Source organism: Sinohyriopsis cumingii, chromosome 14 (genome assembly GCF_028554795.1).
Source record: "Sinohyriopsis cumingii isolate HCF-2022 chromosome 14, ASM2855479v2, whole genome shotgun sequence".
In the NCBI taxonomy this organism is placed as follows: Eukaryota; Metazoa; Mollusca; class Bivalvia; order Unionida; family Unionidae; genus Sinohyriopsis; species Sinohyriopsis cumingii.
Genome location: NC_142974.1, coordinates 88217613 through 88240019, shown reverse-complemented (window position 1 = coordinate 88240019; position 22407 = coordinate 88217613). Strand labels below are relative to the sequence as shown.

At 36.1% G+C, this 22407-nt stretch overlaps 1 protein-coding gene across 6 annotated transcripts in view; it reads left to right on the top strand.

Annotated features, from left to right (window-relative positions):
- The window catches only part of LOC149784324 (uncharacterized), a 66665-nt gene extending 44878 nt beyond the window's left edge, over positions 1–21787 (top strand). For 3 of the 6 annotated variants that reach the window (XM_089932361.1, XM_089932362.1, XM_089932363.1), the window contains exons 3-4: positions 5273–5346; positions 10906–21787. In XM_089932361.1, coding sequence (XP_089788487.1) covers positions 10922–11641 — 720 coding nt within the window. In that variant the 5' untranslated portion in view covers positions 5273–5346; positions 10906–10921 and the 3' untranslated portion in view covers positions 11642–21787. The remainder of the gene's footprint in view (positions 1–5272; positions 5347–10905) is intronic. The other 3 variants (XM_089932358.1, XM_089932359.1, XM_089932360.1) reach the window with 1 other exon arrangement.
- Positions 21788–22407: the final 620 nt, after the last annotated feature.

The window sequence follows — 22407 nt, the reverse complement described above, 5'->3', positions numbered from 1 at the left end:
AACACAGGAAATGGTTAATGCACACATGCATAGTGAATTTTTATTTAAAAAAACGTGTCTCTAGAAACGTGTTATACATCACAAATATTTGTGTACTTCTTCACCAACACAGGAAACGGTTAAGGCACACATGCACAGTGAATTTTTATTTTAAAAAGACATGGTTGGAAAGGAAATTGTAGACTTGAAAATCGATCGATAAAATGATGGATGACAACTCGTATGTGAACTTCGATGTTGATAGCAAGGGTAGCGACATTGAAGTTGATGATTTTGTTGATTTTGATGATAATATTGACTTAAATGATGGGTTAGAATGAATCAAGTTGATGAAAGAGATGATGCATAACGTCATGCACTTTTTGACAGTTATTTGGAGAATGAGCTGACTCTGAAGGCTTTCAACAGGAATGGGTCCGGGATGATTTTTCACCTCAGTTGCAGCCACGATTTAAATTAAAGTAATATTGTTATTACTGACATAGTGATGATGTGGACTTCAAAATTTGGATAAAAATTTTACTGATTAATTACCTTTAACTTACTGAAAGATTTCTAGGATTAATTTGTGACAAGTTTTCATGAGAAACAGCACGCTGAAGTACATGTTCCAGAATGTGAAGTAAACAAACTGTTCCAGGTGTTTTTTGTCCAATTTATTAAAAATAAGTATAACTTTTGAACTAACAGTGCTAGAAACTTCAAATTTGGACCAAAATACTAGAAATAGAATTCTCTTTTTTTTTATTAACTATTAGAAGTGTTTCTTCATGGACAAAAGATTCACTGAACATCATGGTAAGTTTTTCAAAATACATTTGTGAGCATGTACATTGGCAAATGATAACAAAACAAATATCACTGTGTTGCAAATTTTATTACCTTTGCAGAGATACATAGTTTTATATACTTTAAAAAAGAAATAATGTTACAACATTTTTAGTAAACATGGTGAAGGTCATCACAATTTTTGTTGCTGTATGATGCTCCGTTTTACCACAATGTATTTAGAATTGCTTCTCAGGAATCGGGCACTGCAGTTCAGATTGGTAAACAGGATAAAATGGGTTAAAGATGATTGCTTAGGTAAACCAATCGAATAGTATCTGGGGCAGCAAACCAAATTGTACTCAGTTGTGGTCAGACTCAAAAAGATAAAAAAGCTAAAGGTTTTTCATTGGTGATTGTGCAGACAAATTTAAAACATGAACTGTACTTGGAATATCTTTGAGACCATTGTGAATTTGCACACACTGCATATATGATCAGATGTGATCACATGAGTGTATACCAGTGCACCAAAGTGAGTTTGTCCAGAGTGGATACCAAGTAATGGATACTCCCCAGTGGAATCGCCACTTATACATTTAGTCATCTTGCTTGCAAATCAAGTTGATTGAAGGACAGCCGTTAACTTGTAAACACAAGTCCTGGTGGCAGTTCTATATTTACTGGAATGGAATGACTTGAAATTCCTCTTTGTACAAATGCACAGCTGGAAGGTTTTGGTCCACCAGGTGTTGATGGCCCCAATCTGTAACAGTTTGGTTGTTTTGGAGTATCAATCCATTCCAAGATGGTAAACACTTCCATGGACCATACTGGATCAGTGGCACAACATTGTTGCCCACCTTCCAACTCTCCAGGTGCATACAGATACCAAACGAGCTATTTTCCAAGTGGCTGTAATGGTGCTAGCTGTGAAATCATTTTCTGAGTAACAGTAATGGTCTTTAGTCATATGTCTTTGACTGGTTTTAATCCAGTTGTGCTTGTGACTCAATTGTTCAAGACTGCTATGACAAATTAAATTGGGTTACCCATTTCTGAGACTGCTCTGACCTCATCAACAGTTTCTGTGCATGCTGATGACCATATAACTCTTCCACAAATATTGCTATGAGATCAAATTCTGAGTAACATTAATGGTCTTTAATCAGTGTATCCCCCAGGGATGTAAAACTGAGGGATTAAAAAAAAACCTTAGTGTCAGAACTGGGGGTCAATTAAAAAATGTGGGGGTCAAAAATATACTGACACATTTTCATCCAACTTGTACTTTTTCAGCTTGAAATAGGATATTGTAAGTTGCACAACATACTCTCTCTCTCTCTGTAAACATTCAAATAAACCAACATGCACAATTAACAAACAAATGCATTGTCCATTCAAAGAATAATTTTATTAGTTCATTTTTCTTTTTAAGTTGTACTTTTATCAGTCTCCTTATAATCTTTTGAAGCAGTATTATAGACCAACATATTGCATACAAGCCAATACAAAAAGCCTAATAAATCTTCATAACCGAATGGCAGTCAATTTACTGCCTGTCATAAAATGTGTACTATCATTGGTTTCATTGTACTTCATCCTAGAACAAATTTATCCAAAAATCAAGGAGGCTAATGATTCATCTTGTTTCTAATAAGTTACACTTGAACTTTAAGGTCTTTCTTTTATTGCAGCAAAGTTAAAAACCAACAAAATATGCAATGACCCCTTGACTGTGTAATCCAAATAAATGCATTTGTCTCTGCAAGTTTACTGATTTCTTTGTTGTGAAAGAATGTCTTGGGTTATAATGTGTTCTCCAGGTATCTTGTGGCGAGCGAGGGCAGATTTGTTAAAATTCTTAAACCCTGTCATGAAAGGATTATTCACTTTTGCAGTCTTCGCAATCACGCTATCAGAAGTAACACTGGTAATCCTAAATCGATGTGCCGTATTCCAGTCAAGGGAATTAATTTCTCCATTTTTCATTAAAGTTAGATCCACATTTACTCTTTTGTGTTGTGCTTCTTTCACTTTCTTTGCTAATGACTTTTAGTGCACGATGTTTTAATCTGGAGATCACTTTCTAGTGCAACAAGCATTGAGGTTAAACATCAAGATGACATCTTGCTGAGCTCAATGGAAATCGCGTGAGAGCTCGCGAGATTAGGGGAAGCTACTCCATCATAACATTGCCTATGCTAGTCTGGTTCCTTATTTTGTATGTTCCCTGCGTTTCACTCCGCTGTACGAATAGAGCCCAACACAGGGAGTAAACAAAGCGGGGAACCAGTCAATGCCTATGCTCGAATTATACACGATGCCACCCTTCATCCAACGCATTGGATATTAAAAAAATCCTGATTGCATTATGCGAATCCCTTGCATAAAATAAACACATGGCAACAAAATGTGTGCGTCATTTTTCTCCAGTGTGCGTCCCTGATGCACAAATGTGCGTAAAGGGAAACACTGCTTTAATTGAATCGCTTTGGATGGTTTTAATCCATTTGTGCATGTGACTTCATTGTTCAAGGCTGCTATGAATGCTCAGTCCTCTTGTACATACTGATGACCAAATAAGTGCAATTAAATTGTTACACAAAGCTTGGTCATGATGAACAGTGACATCCTCGACACATACTTGCACATGGTGCTTGGCCAGCATTACAGCCACAGATCCAAGAAATTCTTTGCTAGGATCCACTTGTAAAAATCATGGCAGTGTGAATGGTCCTCATGCATAAATACACTTGAGTGCATCTGCAACATTGGCATAATCTTTTGATGTCAACGGTTCTGCTTCTTTGTATCTGCTGGCCACATTGACAGTCATGAGTGCATATTTGTTGGTGCACAATCGACCTTGTCATTCATGGAGAAGGTAATGTGGAAGAAATAACAAACTTGCCTGATGAACCTCATTAGGTCTTTGGATATCAAACCAACTGCATGAAATGTTTCTAGGTACTGGTCAATAACTCTGCCACTGTGCTTGTTTGGCCAATTCTGTTTGGGCAGTCCTATGAGTGACCTTGACTGCACTGGCACAGCAGCTTCAGCTTCACTTCAGTACCTATGAGGACTGTAGTGTATTTCAGATAATATTTGGCTTCTTGTATACATTGTTTATATTGGTACAATTTACTTTTAATGAGAGCCATGGGAGACTGAGCCTCGTAATACAATCTTTACTTTCATACCTCCTTTGACAACCCATCATTTGATTCATTCTCCCACTGTTGGATTAAACACATTTAAGTCATGGATCAGATCAACATATCTTTTGATGCTTGATATGCAAGGTTGAGTCAATAACAAACAGCATCAGCGTGATTAATAGGCTGGGCTTTGGTTGGTTATTAGAGTCGAGTTGTCGATTCATGCACATACCAGGTCTACAGTAATTTTATTGAGAGAGATGCCTTTAGCCTGGATATTTACTCTGTCGTGTCCCTGGTAACTTTGTTAATGCAGCTGTGATATCACCACCACAGGATTAACTTAAACCCACAAAAGAAATTGCCAAACAGAATGAGAATATTATAAGGGCCGCAAGAGCAACAGTGGAACGAGAAGAACAGAAGAAGCACCTGGTCCAGTTCATAAAATAGTTGAATGTACTAAGGCTGGCAAGAAAGCAACACAAACAACTGCAGAGGTTATTACACGCTTGCCAGAGATGGTGGCTGGAGTCAAAGAAACCAAAGAAGCCATTGGACAACCCGATAAATCACTTTCTCTACTACTACCCAGTTACTGGTTATTGATGCATACCCAGTTACTGGTTATTGATGCATACCCTGAAACAAAATTTTAATGAAGAATGTCACCAGTGGATGAACAGAGACCCCATGCAAGACGTAGCATATACCCGAACTGGAGATTTTGTGATCAAAGAACGAACAAAGGATATAAAATGTTTCAACCAAATGGGTATACGGGGAATTGACTGGAGTTAGAAAAAACTCTGGCAAGGTGTTTATTTCTTATTATAATGTACTTGATTTGATGAAAGCAAAATAAAAAACAGTATTTACTCCTAAAATTGAGGCAGAAGATCAAGCAGATGCATCTCAACCAGAAAAAACTAGAAAAACAAGAACAACCTGTACTTCTGCCTTCCACCAGTAACACCAAAACATTGGAAAAAGACAATCTTGCTTGATAAAAGAACAGGTACAGATGTGGTGCCAGCAATGCACACCCAAGAAAAAGCCTATGTGGACTGTGTGACCCTAACAACCTTGCAGATCGATTCAAAATACTCATGGAGTCAGTTTGTGCAGGCAACAATGTACCCAAAGTCATTAAAGAAGCTACATCAAATTTTCAGCATTTTCTCACTAATGGTGTTATGGAGAGAGACTCATATTGTGATTTGAGTCATGAACTTGCTGAAGATATTTATGATATATACAACACTAATTAATTATGCCTGCAGCCTTTGTGTATGTGCCATGCCATAATCAGCTGACCCTTATTTAATTTTTCCTTGTAGATCAAGATGGCACATGGTGGATCTGCAGGGTGAAACATTGGTGATACAACTCTACATTAGAGATCAACATGGCAGTTAATAATAACAATAATAATCGTGTGTGTGTGTGTGAAATCTGTTCATGTTATTAATATAAGAAAACCTGTGCACATGTCTTAATATGGAACTGGGCTTGGTGATGGTTTGCCAAAAGCCCTCACAGCTTCATTGCCACGAGCTGGAGCCATTGCTAAACAAGTTGCAAAGTAGATAGTGTTAAAAATGTCTCTGTGAATTGATTAAAATAAATGGGATCACAAGCATTGCAGTCAATGTAAGACAGATTATGTCTATTAGTAAAATGTGCACCATCAATGACAGTTCCACTTACATTTACATTGACTGAATCAGTGCCATCTGCAGTTAGTAAAACAGCAAATGTCAGATTTGGCAGTTGCAAATTTGGCAGTGGTGAAGGATTTGTATGGTACATGTATTATAGAAAATCAATAATGTATAATGGCTCAGTTCAAGGAGGTATTTGATCCAGCATTTGACATGGGAGCACCAGAGTTAGTGGAATGAAGCAAGAGAGATTTCTATTATTACTCATATCCAGCTAGAGACACCAATCAATTAAAACTAGAATTGCAAGTACATGACACATCTAGGTTTTTCCTTGTAGGTGAGACATTTATAAAAGTTGAAGGAAAATTGGTACACAAGAACAATGCCAATTATGATGCCAGTACCCTAGTGGGATTTGTTAACAATAGAATTAAGGCATTGTTTTACAGTAAATGTTATTCTATTGATTGAAAGGAAATAAAATCAATTCTGGAGAATGTTGATGTGGCCACAGCTGTTCTTGGACTTGCCAGATACAGTGATGATTACATGAGAACAGCTGGCCCAACAATGATGTTGGTCAAAGATGCAACTGATAAAGCAGATCATAGACCAAATATAATCAGATGACCTTAAGTTAATGACGGCAATGTTGATGCCGACATATCCTAATTTTAACTGTGGATTTGCACAGCTTCATGACAAGCCATTGGTGCTTCATTGTTTTATGCAATTCCCCTCAGTCACATCTCTGGGTTCTGTAGAGAAGTTTCTACAAAATACCCCTCAGTCACATCTCTTCTGGGTTCTGTAGAGAAGTTTCTACGAAATTCCCCTCAGTCACATCTCTGGGTTCTGTAGAGAAGTTTCTACAAAATCCCCGTCGGTCACATCTCTGGGTTTTGTAGAGGTGTTTCTACAAAATTCCCCTCAGTCACATCTCGGGGGATTTTTTCCAAGAAGTTTCTACAAAATTCCCCTCAGTCACATCTCGGGGTTATGTAGAGATGTTTCTACGAAATCCCCTCAGTCACATCTATGGGTTTTGAAGAGATATTTGTACAATATTCCCCTCAGTAACATCTCTGGGTTTTGTAGAGATGTATCTACAGAATCCCCCTCAGTCACATCTCATCTGGGTTCTTTAGAGATGTATCTACAGAATCCCTCTCAGTCACATCTCTTCTGGGTTCTGTAGAGAAGTTTCTACAAAATTCCCCTCAGTCACATCTCTTCTGGGTTCTGTAGAGAAGTTTCTACAAAATTCCCCTCAGTCACATCTCTGGGTTCTGTAGAGAAGTTTCTACAAAATTCCCCTCAGTCACATCTCTGGGCTTTGTAGAGAAGTTTATACAAAATTCCCCTCAGTCACATCTCTGGGTTTTGTAGAGAAGTTTCTAAAAAATTTCCCTCAGTCACATCTATGAGTTTTGTAGAGATATTTGTACAAAGTTCCCCCTCAGTCACATTTCTGGGTTTTGTAGAGATGTATCTTCAGAATCCCCCTCAGTCACATCTGTTCTGGGTTCGGTAGAGAAATCTCTACAAAATTCCCCTCAGTCACATCTCTGGGTTCTGTAGAGAAGTTTCTACAAAATTCCACTCAGTCACATCTCTGGGTTCTGTAGAAAAGTTTCTACAAAATTCCCATCAGACACATCTCTGGGTTTTGTAGAGAAGTTTATACAAAATTCCCCTCAGTCACATCTATGAGTTTGGTATAGAGCATCTCTGGGTTTTGCTGAGCTGTTTGCAAGGTGATATTTGGAGCAAAACAGTGTTTCTTTAAAAAAAACAACTCCAACAATACTATTTGGCATGATACAAGTGCTGCTGCTGACAAAGTTGTATTAGATACATTAACATATGGATGCCTGTGTTATCCCCTTCACTGACTATAGAATAATGCTTGTTATCATTTTCACATTTGGGAACCACTTCAGCTTTGTCATTTCTCACACATTCTGCAGATGCACACCTTCAACTGCTATAATAAATTGTGGGACAGTTTACTTGGCAAATAAGTACTCAGCATGACTTACTGCACCAAAACATGTTTGTGGCATTTCAACTTAACAGCACAAAATAATGAACAGGCGCAGAGTAAAATGACATTTGACAAATTCCAACTTGCGGTCATCAAATACACTCAGGCAGAGGTCTTTGATTACTCAGTCACATAATATCACACTGTTGAAAGAAGTAAAGCTTCTCAAGCATCCATTGATGAGTCTTGATTTACTTGTGAATGCAGAACTGATCACACATTTTGGTGGAGTTTTTTTGCGAGATGAACTTGTGTCAATGGTGCCATGCACATGTGAAACTGGCATTGTCAATCTGGATTCAACAACAGGCCCTGGCACTCACTGGGTTGCATATGAGGTAATACCTCAATGTAGCTTGTATTTTGACTCACATAGACTTAATCTGCCAGTTGAAGTTAAATTATTTATCCAAGCATGGACAACAACAGTGGTTTCATTCACACATTGGATGGTTCCATATGCACTCATCTCGTTGAAGCCTTGTGTGCACTGGAGCACTCTCTAACCCCACAAACACTTATTGATTTCACGTTACACTACCAGTAATATTATACAACAATATCTATTAACATTTACAGATATTATTCTGCTCTGCGACATAATGTTTATGTAGATCTGAGCCAATTCGACAGCAAAGCAGATTTGTCTGAGTTCACTAATTGTGTTGTTGGATTTGATCCAGGTGAGCTGGTGAATTTTTAAACTAGCAAACTGAAAATGTCAAAAATAGACATTCAGGTTATTATTATCAACTCAAAGGTAACTTTGGTAAAGAAATCAGTTGAGCTCACTGGCAAAGGTGGAATCAGAGATAGTGATGCATCCGTCGCATTTATCAAAGACTTTATAATGCTAATATTGCAGTAAGACAATATTTGCAAGAAGAAATTGCTCATGTGCCTGCACAGACATGAGTGACAAGTTCGTGGGGTGTAATTGAAGGAATATTAGTCATTGGAGGAATGAAACGTGATTTCCCCAATACCTTAGGATGTGGTTGACTAATTTTCCATTCTATTAACAATGGTTTTCATATACCTCAGTGTCACATCTTAAAGTGCTCAGGTCTGGATCATACTTGTTTATCATATGAAGGGTGAAATAGAAATGTTGATAAATGATAGAAAACATCCTAGTCTTTATTGTGCACCAAGAATATTATATATTTCCAAGCCAAACAGTGAGACTACAAATCTTTTCACAGTTGCATTTCCAGTATCATTAGTTGCCAGATATTATTCATTTCAAATGATGACACATTTTTCCGAATGGCTACTTAACAGTCTGCAGTGTTTGTGTTTAAGATTAGGTTTTTGATGTTGCATACATATGGTGGAATTTGACCATGGTGATGAAGTTGCAGAATCTACCGATGGGCTGTTGGATCAGCTGGCAGCAGATATAAACAGTGATAAAAATTTCATTCACTTGTAGATGAATATTTGCATCAAAATGGCATTACCAGACCCTTGTATGCACTGAAATATAATCTTGTTCAGGGTCAAATAGAAATTGATGGAACCATACTGATGTATCAATACCAACTCAGTGTGAAAACACTGAAGCATTGACTGCAGCACCAGGTTCAAGAACACTCCAGGATTTTTTCTACAGTGCTTTAGTGGCATTCACTGATACATCCACCCCAGTTACGTTCATCATCGAACATTTTAAACCAACATTGACTCAACAAAGAAAAGTAAGATCTTGACTGTTATTCAACAAGGATGCACTTGTTCAAGTGACAGTTTTTTATAGGGCAAAGACAGTTGTTAAATTCAAAGGTTCTGGCATAATTGGTGTGTTTTTTAATGAGAGGGGTGCCAAACCAGCATAAGGCATAATTGCATGAGTTTTAAGTATTTGTGAGTTATATAACTGCATGGTAATTATGCCAGTAGAAACAAATAACTGGTCAGGAGTGTGAGTGCGTATTGCACCTACATATGATGACAAGTACCAGGCAAGGTCTGCCTCTCGTGCAGTATGCAATTGTATTATTCATAGAACTATCATCATGAAAAAATAATTGAAGTGGAACAAGAGCTGCAAGATGAAATTATAAGAACCATGCTGATCATGAAATACAAATACTCGTGTTTGGTCATAGATGCTATTTGTGGTCTTGCTGCAGCAGCAGTTGTTGGTCTTGGTGTGAATGGAATCATTGTAAGAACCACATTTTAAGTGCATCAGTCAGTATTATTGTGAGGGCTATAGACTTTTGCCTTGAGAATATATTAGCATTAGTATTTATACAGGCAACACGCAATCAAGGCTCAGAAAAGAAGATGAGATGTAATTTTGACTTTACCAAGGTATACATTCTATTTATATCGAGTTGTGGAAGCCCTACAGCAATCACTATCTTTATTTTTCCATCTGTTCAATCATAGTTTTTTTTAATTTTCTTTTAATAGCATAGCTATGCAACCCTTAGTACCCATACATATTATTGGCTGCCTTTTGGTGGATGACTTGTCGATTACATGTAGATGTACCTTTTAAAGTTTCATCTTTTCAAGTCTAGGTTTGATAGTGATTGCACTCCTCCATCAATGTTATACACTACACTACAGCAGATTCTAGTAATCATTATAGCTCAGAAAATATGTTATATATTATAATGCATTAATTGGGGGGGGGGGCCAAGTGGTCTAAAGTGCTTGACTTTACTAATCACTGCCATCTCACCTCTGTCAGCATGGGTTCAAGTCTCGGGTTTAACCAATATGTCAGAAAGCATTCTAGTACCTTCTCTTATGTCAGTGGTTCTTGCTGGGGTTTTCATAGGTTCTTCCTTCATCAGTTACACTGGTCATCATGTGAAAAATGGTGTTAAACCCACAATAGCATAATACAATATGATGTATACATTGTCTCAGATTTGGATGTGCATTTTATGTATATTGTCAGCTCAGTTCCCTTTTTTAACTTGATACCTATTTTTAAAGTATTGTTTTGAATTTAACATGAAAAATAAAATCGGCTTGTTGATATAGATTGCACATTATTGACTTAGTACTACCCAACTACAGTTTGCAAGGGTCTTGCTCAATCAGTGGCTACTCACCAACCATGACGTTGCATACTCCAGCGATGTCTACTGTTCATGTCATGTACCTTGAAAACAAGGTATCTGTTGTGCAAGATAAATACATCATTTTTCTCTATGCATTACCAAGGGATACAAAACAGGGTCATGTTAGAATGTGATCTATAGATACTGATTGGATCTTTTTTATCTCCATTTTTCAGGTGTTCTTATTTGAAGATGGCACTTCATGTGAAGCAGGCATGTTACTGTTGTAGCCGGCCCTCCAACAAAATGGATATCGACTCAGCCCTCAATGAACTTGGCATGCTTAGCACTATTACAGAGAGTAGAAAACAGTTCCTACAAGAACGGAATAGAACAAGGAGTGAGAGTTCATTAAATTCAAAAGAGAAACTTGCTCCTTTGAGCCCTAATCGGTACCAGATCATTCACATTGACAAAAAATATGTCACTGGAATCTCAGATTTTGTAAATTCCAATGCACGTTGTGATACAAGTCTACAAAAATCATTTGATGTTGGCCGGAATTTGGAAAGTAGTCCATCTCCTGTTGCAGACTATGGCTCCTACAGCAAGCTACCCAGTTTACTTGAGTCAGAAATCCAGAGAAAACTGATGTCCAAAATTCGCCATGGAAAAGCAAGAAGGTTCAGAAAGCCTTATGCAGTCCCATGGAGGTTGTATCATTCCTTTCAAGAGAGTGATCTACATAAACTTAGAGTTTCTGACACAGACTCTAAGCAGTCTAAATCCAATTCCACATCTCCAGTGAAGCCCATGAGTGATATTTCTCTGCCACGGTCAAGATCATTTGATAACCTCAACTTTGATCTGGTGAAACTTAAATTGACGGATATGTTTGATAAGAATTCAGACAAGTTGGAGATTGATAAAATGTCTCAAGATATGAATCACCTCCATGTATCTGATTCCTAGCAGAGGTCTCAAATCCACCACTGAATTGTTGTGCAAATTTTCAAATTAAATATTAATTCCAGATTTAAGGATTTCTTGACCTATGGTATTAATGCCTTGACCAGATTCCCCCAATAGACCATAGTTGTTATTTTCAAACACGAATTGAGATCAGTGATATCTTGGATGAGTTTATTTTCCACTAGGGTGTTGGGGAGAGAGGTAGCGACAATATCTCAGTTTCACCCTTAGTCTCCTAAGAATCTGTACTGAAAAACCTATTTGTAAATTTCCATGAAATAGCTTAGAATAACTTAATGGCAGTTATATATTAAAGAGATAGTTACATGGATAGATGTACAAAGAGCAAGTTTAGCACTTTCTAAGAGATTTTGAAGGTTTTTTTGGCCGTGTGTGTGTGTGTTAAATTTCCTTAAATAGTGGTATAGATTACATTACCTATCATTTGGCTATGTTGGTACTATTTGTAACCATAATTGTCATTGGGGATTAAATGTTTCAGTTGGTTATTCATTTCATCAAAAACTACAGCTATGGAAATTGAAAAGATTAAAGTTTGTCCTGTTATCAACCAAGTTACAAAATCAGAGTCAGTACCAACAACTAGATTAACCTATTTTTGAAGCTGAATTAATGACAAAAGGGACTCAAGTCATAAGGGAAGACTCGTAGAAATACATAATTTAGCACTGAATCAGTTATTAGTTTCTAAGAGAGATATCTTAGAAAAGGTGGGAATTATTACTTAAAACACTTGCAGATAATCCATAAAGACAAAAGTTAAATGAGTGCAAGATTTAGAATGGAATTTTTTTATTTAGCTTTTATTTGTAAACCAAATCATAAAACACTGGCAGTGTTTTTATGGAGCCAAATTTAGAGACTGCTTGGAAAATTCTGATGCCCCCATCGTTTTGGATGCATTTAAACTCTTTTCATTAAATCTAGAGGTCAACATGCACCAGTTTATATTTGAAGTACAAAGTTACATAGTCTTTCTTTAATGTGCACTATTATTTCAAATTTCTCTTAATGCCATATAGTCTTTTATGAATACTTTGTAAGGATTCCTTATTCTTTTTTACAGAATACAGGATCATCTTTCCAATAAATTAGAGTACACATTCAGGCCCATTATTCTGGAAACGTTTTCTTGCACAAAACTTAGTTCAGTATAAAATCCCATATTTTTTTAGAACTAATTTATAATTCTACAAATTTCAGATTTGCCTGGAGTCCCTTTCCTGTAATACTCCCTCTTTTATAATGCTCTAAAATTTCAGACCTAGAATTTATAGAATTTGAATTTGATTTCATTTTCTTGCCAAAATGTTAAAAGAATCCTAGCGGCTGAAGATAAGAAGCATTTTGTTCCAGATTGTCAGCATATTGCTCCAGCTTTTAAGCACTGTTTGTTTCATTCTATCAGTATGAACAATGCTATAGGACAAGCACTGACTGTGTTTCATTCTGTCACTATAAACAATGCTATAGGACAAGCACTGTCAATGTTTCATTCTGTCACTATAAACAGTGCTATAGGACAAGCACTGTCTGTGTTTCATTCTGTCACTATAAACAATGCTATATCATTAGGACAAGCACTGTCTGTGTTCCATTATATCACTATAAACAATGCTATAGGACAGGCACTGTCTGTGTTTCATTCTATCACTATAAATAATGCTATATGACAAGCACTGTCTGTGTTCCAGTCTTTCACTATAAACAATGCTATAGAACAAGCACTGTCTGTGTTTCACTCTGTCACTATAAACAATGCTATAGGACAGGCACTGTCTGTGTTTCATTCTATCACTATAAACAATGTTATAGGACAGGCACTTTCTGTGTTTCATTATGTCACTATAAACAATGCTATAGGACAAGCACTGTCTGTGTTTCACTCTATCACTATAAACAATGCTATGACGGTCACTGTCTGTGTTTCATTCTATCACTATAAACAATGCTATAGGACAAGCACTGTCTGTGTTCCAGTCTCACTATAAACAATGCTATATGACAAGCACTGTCTGTGTTTCATTCTATCAATATAAACAATGATATAGGACAAGCACTGTCTGTTTCATTCTGTCACTATAAACAATGCTATAGGACAAGCACTGTCTGTGTTTCATTCTGTCACTATAAACAATGTTGTAGGAAAGCACTGTCTGTGTTTCATTCTGTCACTATAAACGATGCTATAGGACAAGCACTGTCTGTGTTTCATTGTCACTATAAACGATGCTATAGGACAAGCACTGTCTGTGTTTCATTGTCACTAAATGATGCTATAGGACAAGGACTGTCTGTGTTCCAGTCTCTCACTATAAACAATGCTATAGGACAGGCACTTTCTGTGTTTCATTATATCACTATAAACAATGCTATAGGACAAGCACTGTCTGTGTTTCATTCTATCCCTATAAACAATGCTATAGGACAGGCACTGTCTGTGTTTCATTCTATCACTAAACAATGCTATAGGACAAGAACTGTGTTTCAGTCTCTCACTTTAAACATTGCTATAGGACAGGCACTGTCTGTGTTTCATTCTGTCACTATAAACAATGCCATAGGAAAGCACTGTCTGTGTTTCATTCTGTCACTATAAACAATGCTATAGGACAAGCACTGTCTGTTTCATTCTGTCACTATAAACAGTGCTATAGGAAAGCACTGTCTGTGTTTCATTCTGTCACTATAAACAACGCTATAGAAAGCACTGTCTGTGTTTCATTCTGTCACTATAATCAATGCTATAGGACAAGCACTATCTTTCATTCTGTCACTGTAAACAATGATATAGGACAAGCACTGTCTGTGTTTCATTCTGTCGATATAAACAATGCAATAGGACATGTTTTAGTGCAGTGCACATTTGGAATGATACTACTTGATCACCCTCCAACAGAGCTAACTTGGAATAGAATTGATCAGTAGACCATTTGAGCCATTTTTAGAACAGATTAATGGGTTTGATGTATTTTTTCACACAAACAATTCATATGATAAGCTACTGTTAGACTACAGATTAAAATCGGTTTATAAAATATTGGTTGGCAATATAAAATATATAGACTAGAGTCAAAATGATAACCTTGATACACCACTCCCTTGATAACTTGCGCACATTGGGGTCCAGAAACATCGACCGCACTATAAGTGAGGCGCGAGTTATCGAGGGACCTATAAAATAAGCCCAAAACCAATAAAGTGATTGACGACATAATGTAAAAATAAGGGGGTGGGTAGGCAGATTATACTGTTGAATACTCACTTTATAATCGTTCTGAGATTAACTGTGAATAAATATCTCTTCATAACGGTGTAGTTTATTATTTCCTCATAGGACAACATTAATTTCAGGATAAATTACAGTATATTGAGGCGATCATCGAAAACATTATTCCATGTGGTTTCCGTTCGCTTAACATGTGCACCACTTTACAAATTGTATACTACGTCACTAATTTTTATGTTGAATTGGATACATTCTAGTTTTATTGTTTGATCCAAATTAGACGTTTTTTATATACAAAAGATCGACTCTTTCAAGAAACTGTGTCAATCGAACGATATATGGATATATAGATTTGAATGCGATAGAAGTAAAATGGAAAACAAAAAAAAACCAAGGGTTAATCAGTACTAACATATTTAATTGGTCTACAAATTTAAAACAGCGTAAATTAGAACAAGTTAATACTTGCCGTTTGTGCCACGCTTGACAAATATCAATTCACTTTTTGAAAAAATCAGTTAATTTTTTTGTGTGTGTTATTCCTTGGTTTCTCTGCCGCCGAGCAAATTCCCTCAGATTTCTCAACTGCATGAGCTTTACGTAGTCAACATTTTGGGTCTCCAGCCACCTTACGGTAATATCAAAATATTTGATTGCTTCCTGTGCAGAGGGGTGGGGGGGTGCAACATCTGCGTCTGCATCACTTTCAACACTTGTGTTACTCCAGTTAGAATCATCTTCTGCTGGAAATTTGTTCGTTATAGAATTAATTATAGTTTCATCTGACATGTATTCGGCTGTGGGGCAATCATTGTCAGCACAAATCCACTCCTCCTTATCATCAAGAGAAACGCCCATCTCAGGACCATGAGTCTGTACGAATTTCTCCCAAACATCCTCGGCATTAACGACATCAGTTTCACTGAAATATTCGAAGTCACTATCATCGTCGTTGTTTCTGTTACTGTTTTGCTTTACGTCAAAGGCAGCTCCAAGACCCTTAATTCAGCACCCCAGGTCTCTTGTAATCGATTTTTTTTTTAATGCAACAAACACTTCCCCAAGTTGTTGATCAAAACAAAGCCGGCATGTACATGTAATTAGGTTCTCAAAGAAGTACTCACGGGTTTCGATGTGACGGTCGATTGACTCTTTTCATGTTTTCAATGAACAGAATATGTTGTGATTATAATGTTTACACTGAAACGGAATTAAAGGATTAGAACGTGACTTTCATACAGGAAGACGTTTAATTGGTGTTTATTTCATTCTCTGTTGCCACCTGTTAGCATTTACCAGAAGTTTTCATTGATCGCTATTTCACCAGACTGTTCATTTACAGTATACTGACAACTATTTATCATAAAAACTTAAATAATATATGATATCTTTAAATGGAGGTCTCGCTAGGATTTTAAAACTGGGTCTTTCTGCCTCTGAATTCAATCACTAAATATCAGTACATTTTCTCACTCGGCCACCAGTCAAAGCCTTTGAACTAGCCGCCTAGCTGTTGCATCATGTTCTTTTTTTTTTTAATGTACTCTTATAAAATGGCAACAGTACATCAAAGAGTCTTTCAGTCACTGAATTCTGTCATTGTAAATATCAGCACAGTTAACTGATCAACACATTTTCCCACAAAGCAGGTGGCTGAAACGGGACCGGCAAATCTTTGAATTTTCCCGCGCACCTATTACATGCATACGGAGGACTCCCGCCTCAGTGATTTTCTGCATCCCAGATCAAAAATTGGCGTCCAAATATGGGTAATTAAGCGTTTTCAAGATCTCTGAAATTAATTCTTCTTTAGAACTTGCAAATTTCAAAATATGGATTATATTTTTACGGGCATTAATCACCATTTTCGATGATAAAATGAGCAATGCATCAGTGTTTAATTTATCAATTCTTAACGTAATTTTTTAATGTTCAGCATATGTTAAAGATATTTTAAATACTTTTTCTCTGGAAAAAATCGGGAGCCAAGCCGGACACAGCGTTATAAGTGGGATCACGAGTTATCCTGGTGCGAGTTATCAAGGGAGCGGTTTAGTATGTTATGTTGTGGAATTCTTTTCTTAAAAGTTTATTTTTATAAATGACAGCAATACATTATTTCTTATGAAAGTTCCTCATAATATGTGAATTACTTATTGCTTGTCCCATAAATTAATGTTGTTTAACTTTATTTTATGAGGGTACCAGTTTTTATGGATTTGTATAAATTCTTCAACCAAAATATTAAAGACTGCAAAAAACAAGCCACTTGTGATGTGGAAAACACATACAGACACCTTGATTTCTTCCTTTTACCTTCCTAGCAATCAATACACCTATATGTATCTTGTAACTTTTCCACTTGCCTTAAATAGAAGCGTGTTTAAGTACTAGTTTTAATGAAAATGATTTTATATTTATTTGAAACTGCTGTCAAAATACTGCATATATAGTAATGACAAATTTGCCCTTTATTATCTGCAATTTAACCACAGTCATGATTCATCTGAATGTGTAATAAACTTCATAAGACAGATGAATGTTTCTCATTACAGACTTTCCTGTTAATATTTAAATCCTAATGAAGGCAGATCTCATTTTATCCACAGCTAAATCCATAAGAACAGCAAGACTTAACTACTAAAACTATTGCTTGAAGTGATAATTAAAAACTGTATATCTACACTAATAACAGTAATAAAACTTGCACTTCATATATTTTAACTAAACCACTGAATAAACATTGTGTTAGGTAAGTCTTTGCAAACATTTGTCACATAAATGATCCCAAAATGCAGAATTATGTAACAATTCCAGTTCTTCAAAGCAGGTGACAATAACTAGGACTGATCTATCACACATTTTATCTTGTACCGCTGTGTGCTGATTGCATTGGCAGTTGGTCATTTATGGAATGATATTAACCACATAAAATGCATTGATGGTGCAGTGTTATAGATAGTGGTTCAAGGAAAATATTATATAGATATGTTTCAGTTACTGCTTGGCTTTGTGTTGTTGGCTCAGTTTGATGTTAACATTGGTCAAAAACATTGTTAGGGATTGATCTTGACAACTGTTCAATTTGTGATCACTATAGTGATTGTATTATTTAAACTATTGAAGTCACCACTTTTTTTGTTGTTTGGCGTATTTTAAAGTCACCACTTTTCTTGTTGTTTGGCATATTTTAAAATCACCACTTTTCTTGTTGTTTGGAATATTTTAAAATCACCACTTTTCTTGTTGTTTGGCGTATTTTAATTTTTTATTTTTTTATTTTGGATAAATGCAGAGGTTGGTCTTTGAAGAAAATACCAAATAGGCAAATCTTGAAGGAAATAAATGCATGAATTTAAGAACTTATGAAAATTTCTTGTATGAAACCAAGTGAATGTGCACATATTTTCTGGGGTTGCTTTTCCTTCAGCCTGTCTGTCTCAGGAAGCAACAGTTATCCAGAAAAAAAAGGTCTTGGTCTCTCAAAAAGATAAGTTACCATTCTATGTGTATATGATGTTATTATCAAACCCACCTTTGCAGAAGCTCAACGATGATTATTTTGTGCATGTCCATGTGTACATTTGTGTTCATCCACTTCTTAGACTACTGTCAGTGTTAACTTTTTTATAGCTCAAGCTCGGTGGTAGTATTTATTTTTTAGGTAAATAAAAGGCATGCTCAACAAAATGGTTCTTTTGCAGGTTGTCATGTGTAACAGGTGAGCCTTACTATTGGACAATTCCCACAGCTGTCATGTTCTGTCATTGGAAGCAGCCAATGAACTGACTGCTGGCTTAAGAGATTATTATAGTCGCAGCCAGAGCTGCTTTTTGTGTCTTTCTTGCAAAGCATAAATAAGACATAGGAATCACTTTTCCAGTCTTGTTGGCATAAGCCCAAATGTTATTCTTTTGTATTTAGCTCATTTTTTCAAAGAAAGTTATATGTTCAGTCAGTAAACATCTAGGTGTATTCATCTTTGAAGGTACTATGCATAACAGGCAAAAGTACATCATAGGGACATTTTTTCATGATCTAATGATTAGATTAATTTTTTATTTACCTACCTATAATATTATGATGTCCATCTGTTGGAATTTCATTTCTGCACAGTAGTTCAAGTTGTCCACCATCTACAGTTACTCTCTGGATGGCTTGCAATTGGGGTAAAAAAGGAACCTATTGATTTGGGGATTCATAGGTCAGAGATCAAGGTCACTGTTACTGGAAAAAAATGGTTTCAGTACAAACAAGGGGAGGGGGTCAAAATGTCAAAGGTCAAGGTTTCTGTGAAAGAAGTAATATGGTTTCTGCCAACAGATTTCAGAAATCAACCAAATCCTTTTACACAGTCATTGGATGACTTAAAGATTGGAAAAGAAAGAATCTTATATACAAGTTTTATGGTCAAAAGGTTGGTGTCATTGTGACTGAAATAAAGAAAAATGGTTTTTACTTTATATCTTTAGTTCTAAATCAAAACAATTATGGATGGCTTGCATTACAATATGAAAGAGGCCTATTGATTTGGAACACAAAAGGTCAAAGGGTAAGGTTATTGTGGTTCAAGGAAAAATGACTTTTAACAGATCAACTTTTGTTCTGAGTAAATTCCTTGAACTTCTTAGATGACTTGGATTGCATTTTAAAAAGTATCAATTTTGGTCACTGTCATGTTATATATATCAGAAAAATCATAGTTTCTCATTATTTCAAGACCACATGCCTTGAAGAAAGGTTGAGGTTATCGAGACCTGTTGGCGGCCAATAATATATCTGGAGTAAAAATTCCTGACTTGTGGTTTGTTTTGTTGTGGGTTACCGCCATTTCTCAGCACATGATATACAATACATGGCAGCCATTATATTTGGTGAAGGAAGAACCACTGACCCATAGAAAGCTAGCATTTTCACATATTCATATGGGATGAGACGAACACTCAAACCCAGGCAGACAATTGAGATGTCAGTGATCTGTGTTAAGCAAGTGCCTTAAACCATTCAGCCACCCATGGTCCCTTCCTGATGTGTTTACATAGAGGATTACTAAACCCACAGCAGGCATATAATGTGATGTTTGTAGTACTCTTATTTTTGTTTAGCCAGTTTCCCTGAAATTGTTGTCTGTACAGTCATGATACTTTGATGTATGTATTCATCTTGGGGGACACTACAATACAGGCAGAATAGGTCATAGTGACCTACCTTGCAGTCTCAAGTGGTTATGTTCAGCAGCAGCATTTAGTTCGGTTTCTCTGATGCTGCTATATGTACAATCATGAAACATTTTGGAGCATATTATTCACCACGGGCTGAGTAGGCAGGATTGACCTACTTTTTATGTTCTAGCAACTTTATGTAATTTTTAGCTCACTTGGTCATAAGGTCAGGAAGATTTATGTTATGATCCTTTCTCCATCATTCATAATCCTTTCACAGCTGTTATTTTCACAGCTGTTACTTACAATATGTCAAAGACCACTTGACAAGTTATGCAGGAAGTAATCTGGCATCATGCCATTTCACATTTATGCCAGTCTGTTATCCAATATGGCCACTGTTGCTAATAGAAATACCTTTAAACAACTTACTCTCAAAACCTCACTGAAGAAATTGGGCCAAATTTGACAGAAATAATTCAGGCATTGATGGCTTTCAAAATTTTACAACTGATGCTGATCTGCCATCAGATATGGCCACTGTTAGTGAAAATATAACTTGACCGATTCTAACATGGATGCTTTAGGGTTATTAATTTTATACAAATGATAGCCACTGCTACCAAAAAGAGAAATTTCTTAAAACAACTTATTCTCAAGAAAAACACTAAACAGATTTTAATAACATTTTACAGAAAAGATTCTGGTACAAAGGACAATCAGATTTTTTAACAAATGGTGTCAATCCACCACCAATTCAATTATTGAATAATATAAAAAACTTTAAAATGACTTCTTGGTTATTCTGCGAATTGATTTGAAGAAACATTGACATGAAAGGCTTTAAAAGGTAGGTAACATTGAGAATATTTGCCATCAGATGTGGCTGCCATAACTAAAAACAGAAAATAATTTAAACAGCTTCTCGAAAACACTCTGGAGAAATTGGCCAAATTTGACAGAAAGCATCTTGACATGAAGGGCTTTTACGTTTTGTGCAGAAGATGCCAACAGTTATGTCTGCTACTACTAAATATATAAAAGCTTAACTATTCTAAAAAGCCATTAACAGAATTGGACTTAAATTGATAGCTTGAATGCCTTTTGTATTTATCAAAATGATACTGATACACCACTATTCAAATTCAGAAACATTAACATGTAATTAAGAAGAAATGCTGTATTATTTTGACCAGCTTAGAAAGTATCCTGGCACTAGGGCTTTTCAATACTGGAGAAATGATGCTGATGTGCTATCAGATATGGATATGATATAAAAGCTTGAGAAATCTTGAAACTGTTTTTGTAACATGCAATCAACAGTATTGAAATAAATTTCAACAGAAAGCATCCTACTGACTCTAGTTTCTTTGCCAGCTGCTCTTGCATTTGGAGCAGGCAAATCATAGCATTCTGAGGAATTCTTATCTTGTACTTTTGGCAGTTCTAAGACACAAAGAAGCTTTATTGATCATAACATGCGCCCTGAAGGTTTAATAACATGTATGTAATGGTAGTATAGCAATTGCTACACTGTATCACTAGTAGATTTGCTATGACTGCAGTAAAGTTTTACTAGCAAAATTCTCTTCATATCTTGCAGATTCAAACTGTATTTATACATGCCCTCCTAATTTATTATTCCATCTATTATTTACATCGTCAAATTCCTTTGAAAATGATTTTCATTGTTTTTATTTTTTCAAAACTGAAAATAAAGTTACTTGAGACTTATTTGTTTTGCATACTTTTGAAAAAAATCTGCATTGTTTGTGGCCCCACACAGAGATGCAAGAGTCTCATTGTTATAACTTTTTCCATTATGTTGGTCTGTGTGTGTGTGTGATTTGGATTTTTCACATAGTTTTAACAATTTTTCAGTCATATCACTATATCTGCAGTGTGGCAGTTTCTAGTGATGTCTAGCACTGGGGCATCATGCCACAGACATGTAGTGCTCAGCATTAAGATGTAAGTGTTAGATCTGGTCACCTTGGTGATAGGGTAATGTGACTGAGTGAGACATCATGCTACATGTCTGCAGCATGATGCCCCAGTGCTAGACATCACTATAAACTGCCACACTGCAAACATCATAGCAACATGACTGAAAAATTGTTAAAGCTACACTAAAAAATTCAAATCACACAAACACAAACATATCCAGTTCAATTAAATTTGTTGTGAACACCATGTTCGAGACATATATGAGCATTTAAATGATATATATCTTCAGTTGCGAGTTATGGGCCCTGTCCATTAAATTTATATATACTTCATTGCCAAACTCTTTAAGAGTCTGTCATTTATTAAAGATTTTCTCCATCAAATATGTTCCCTAATCACATTATCAT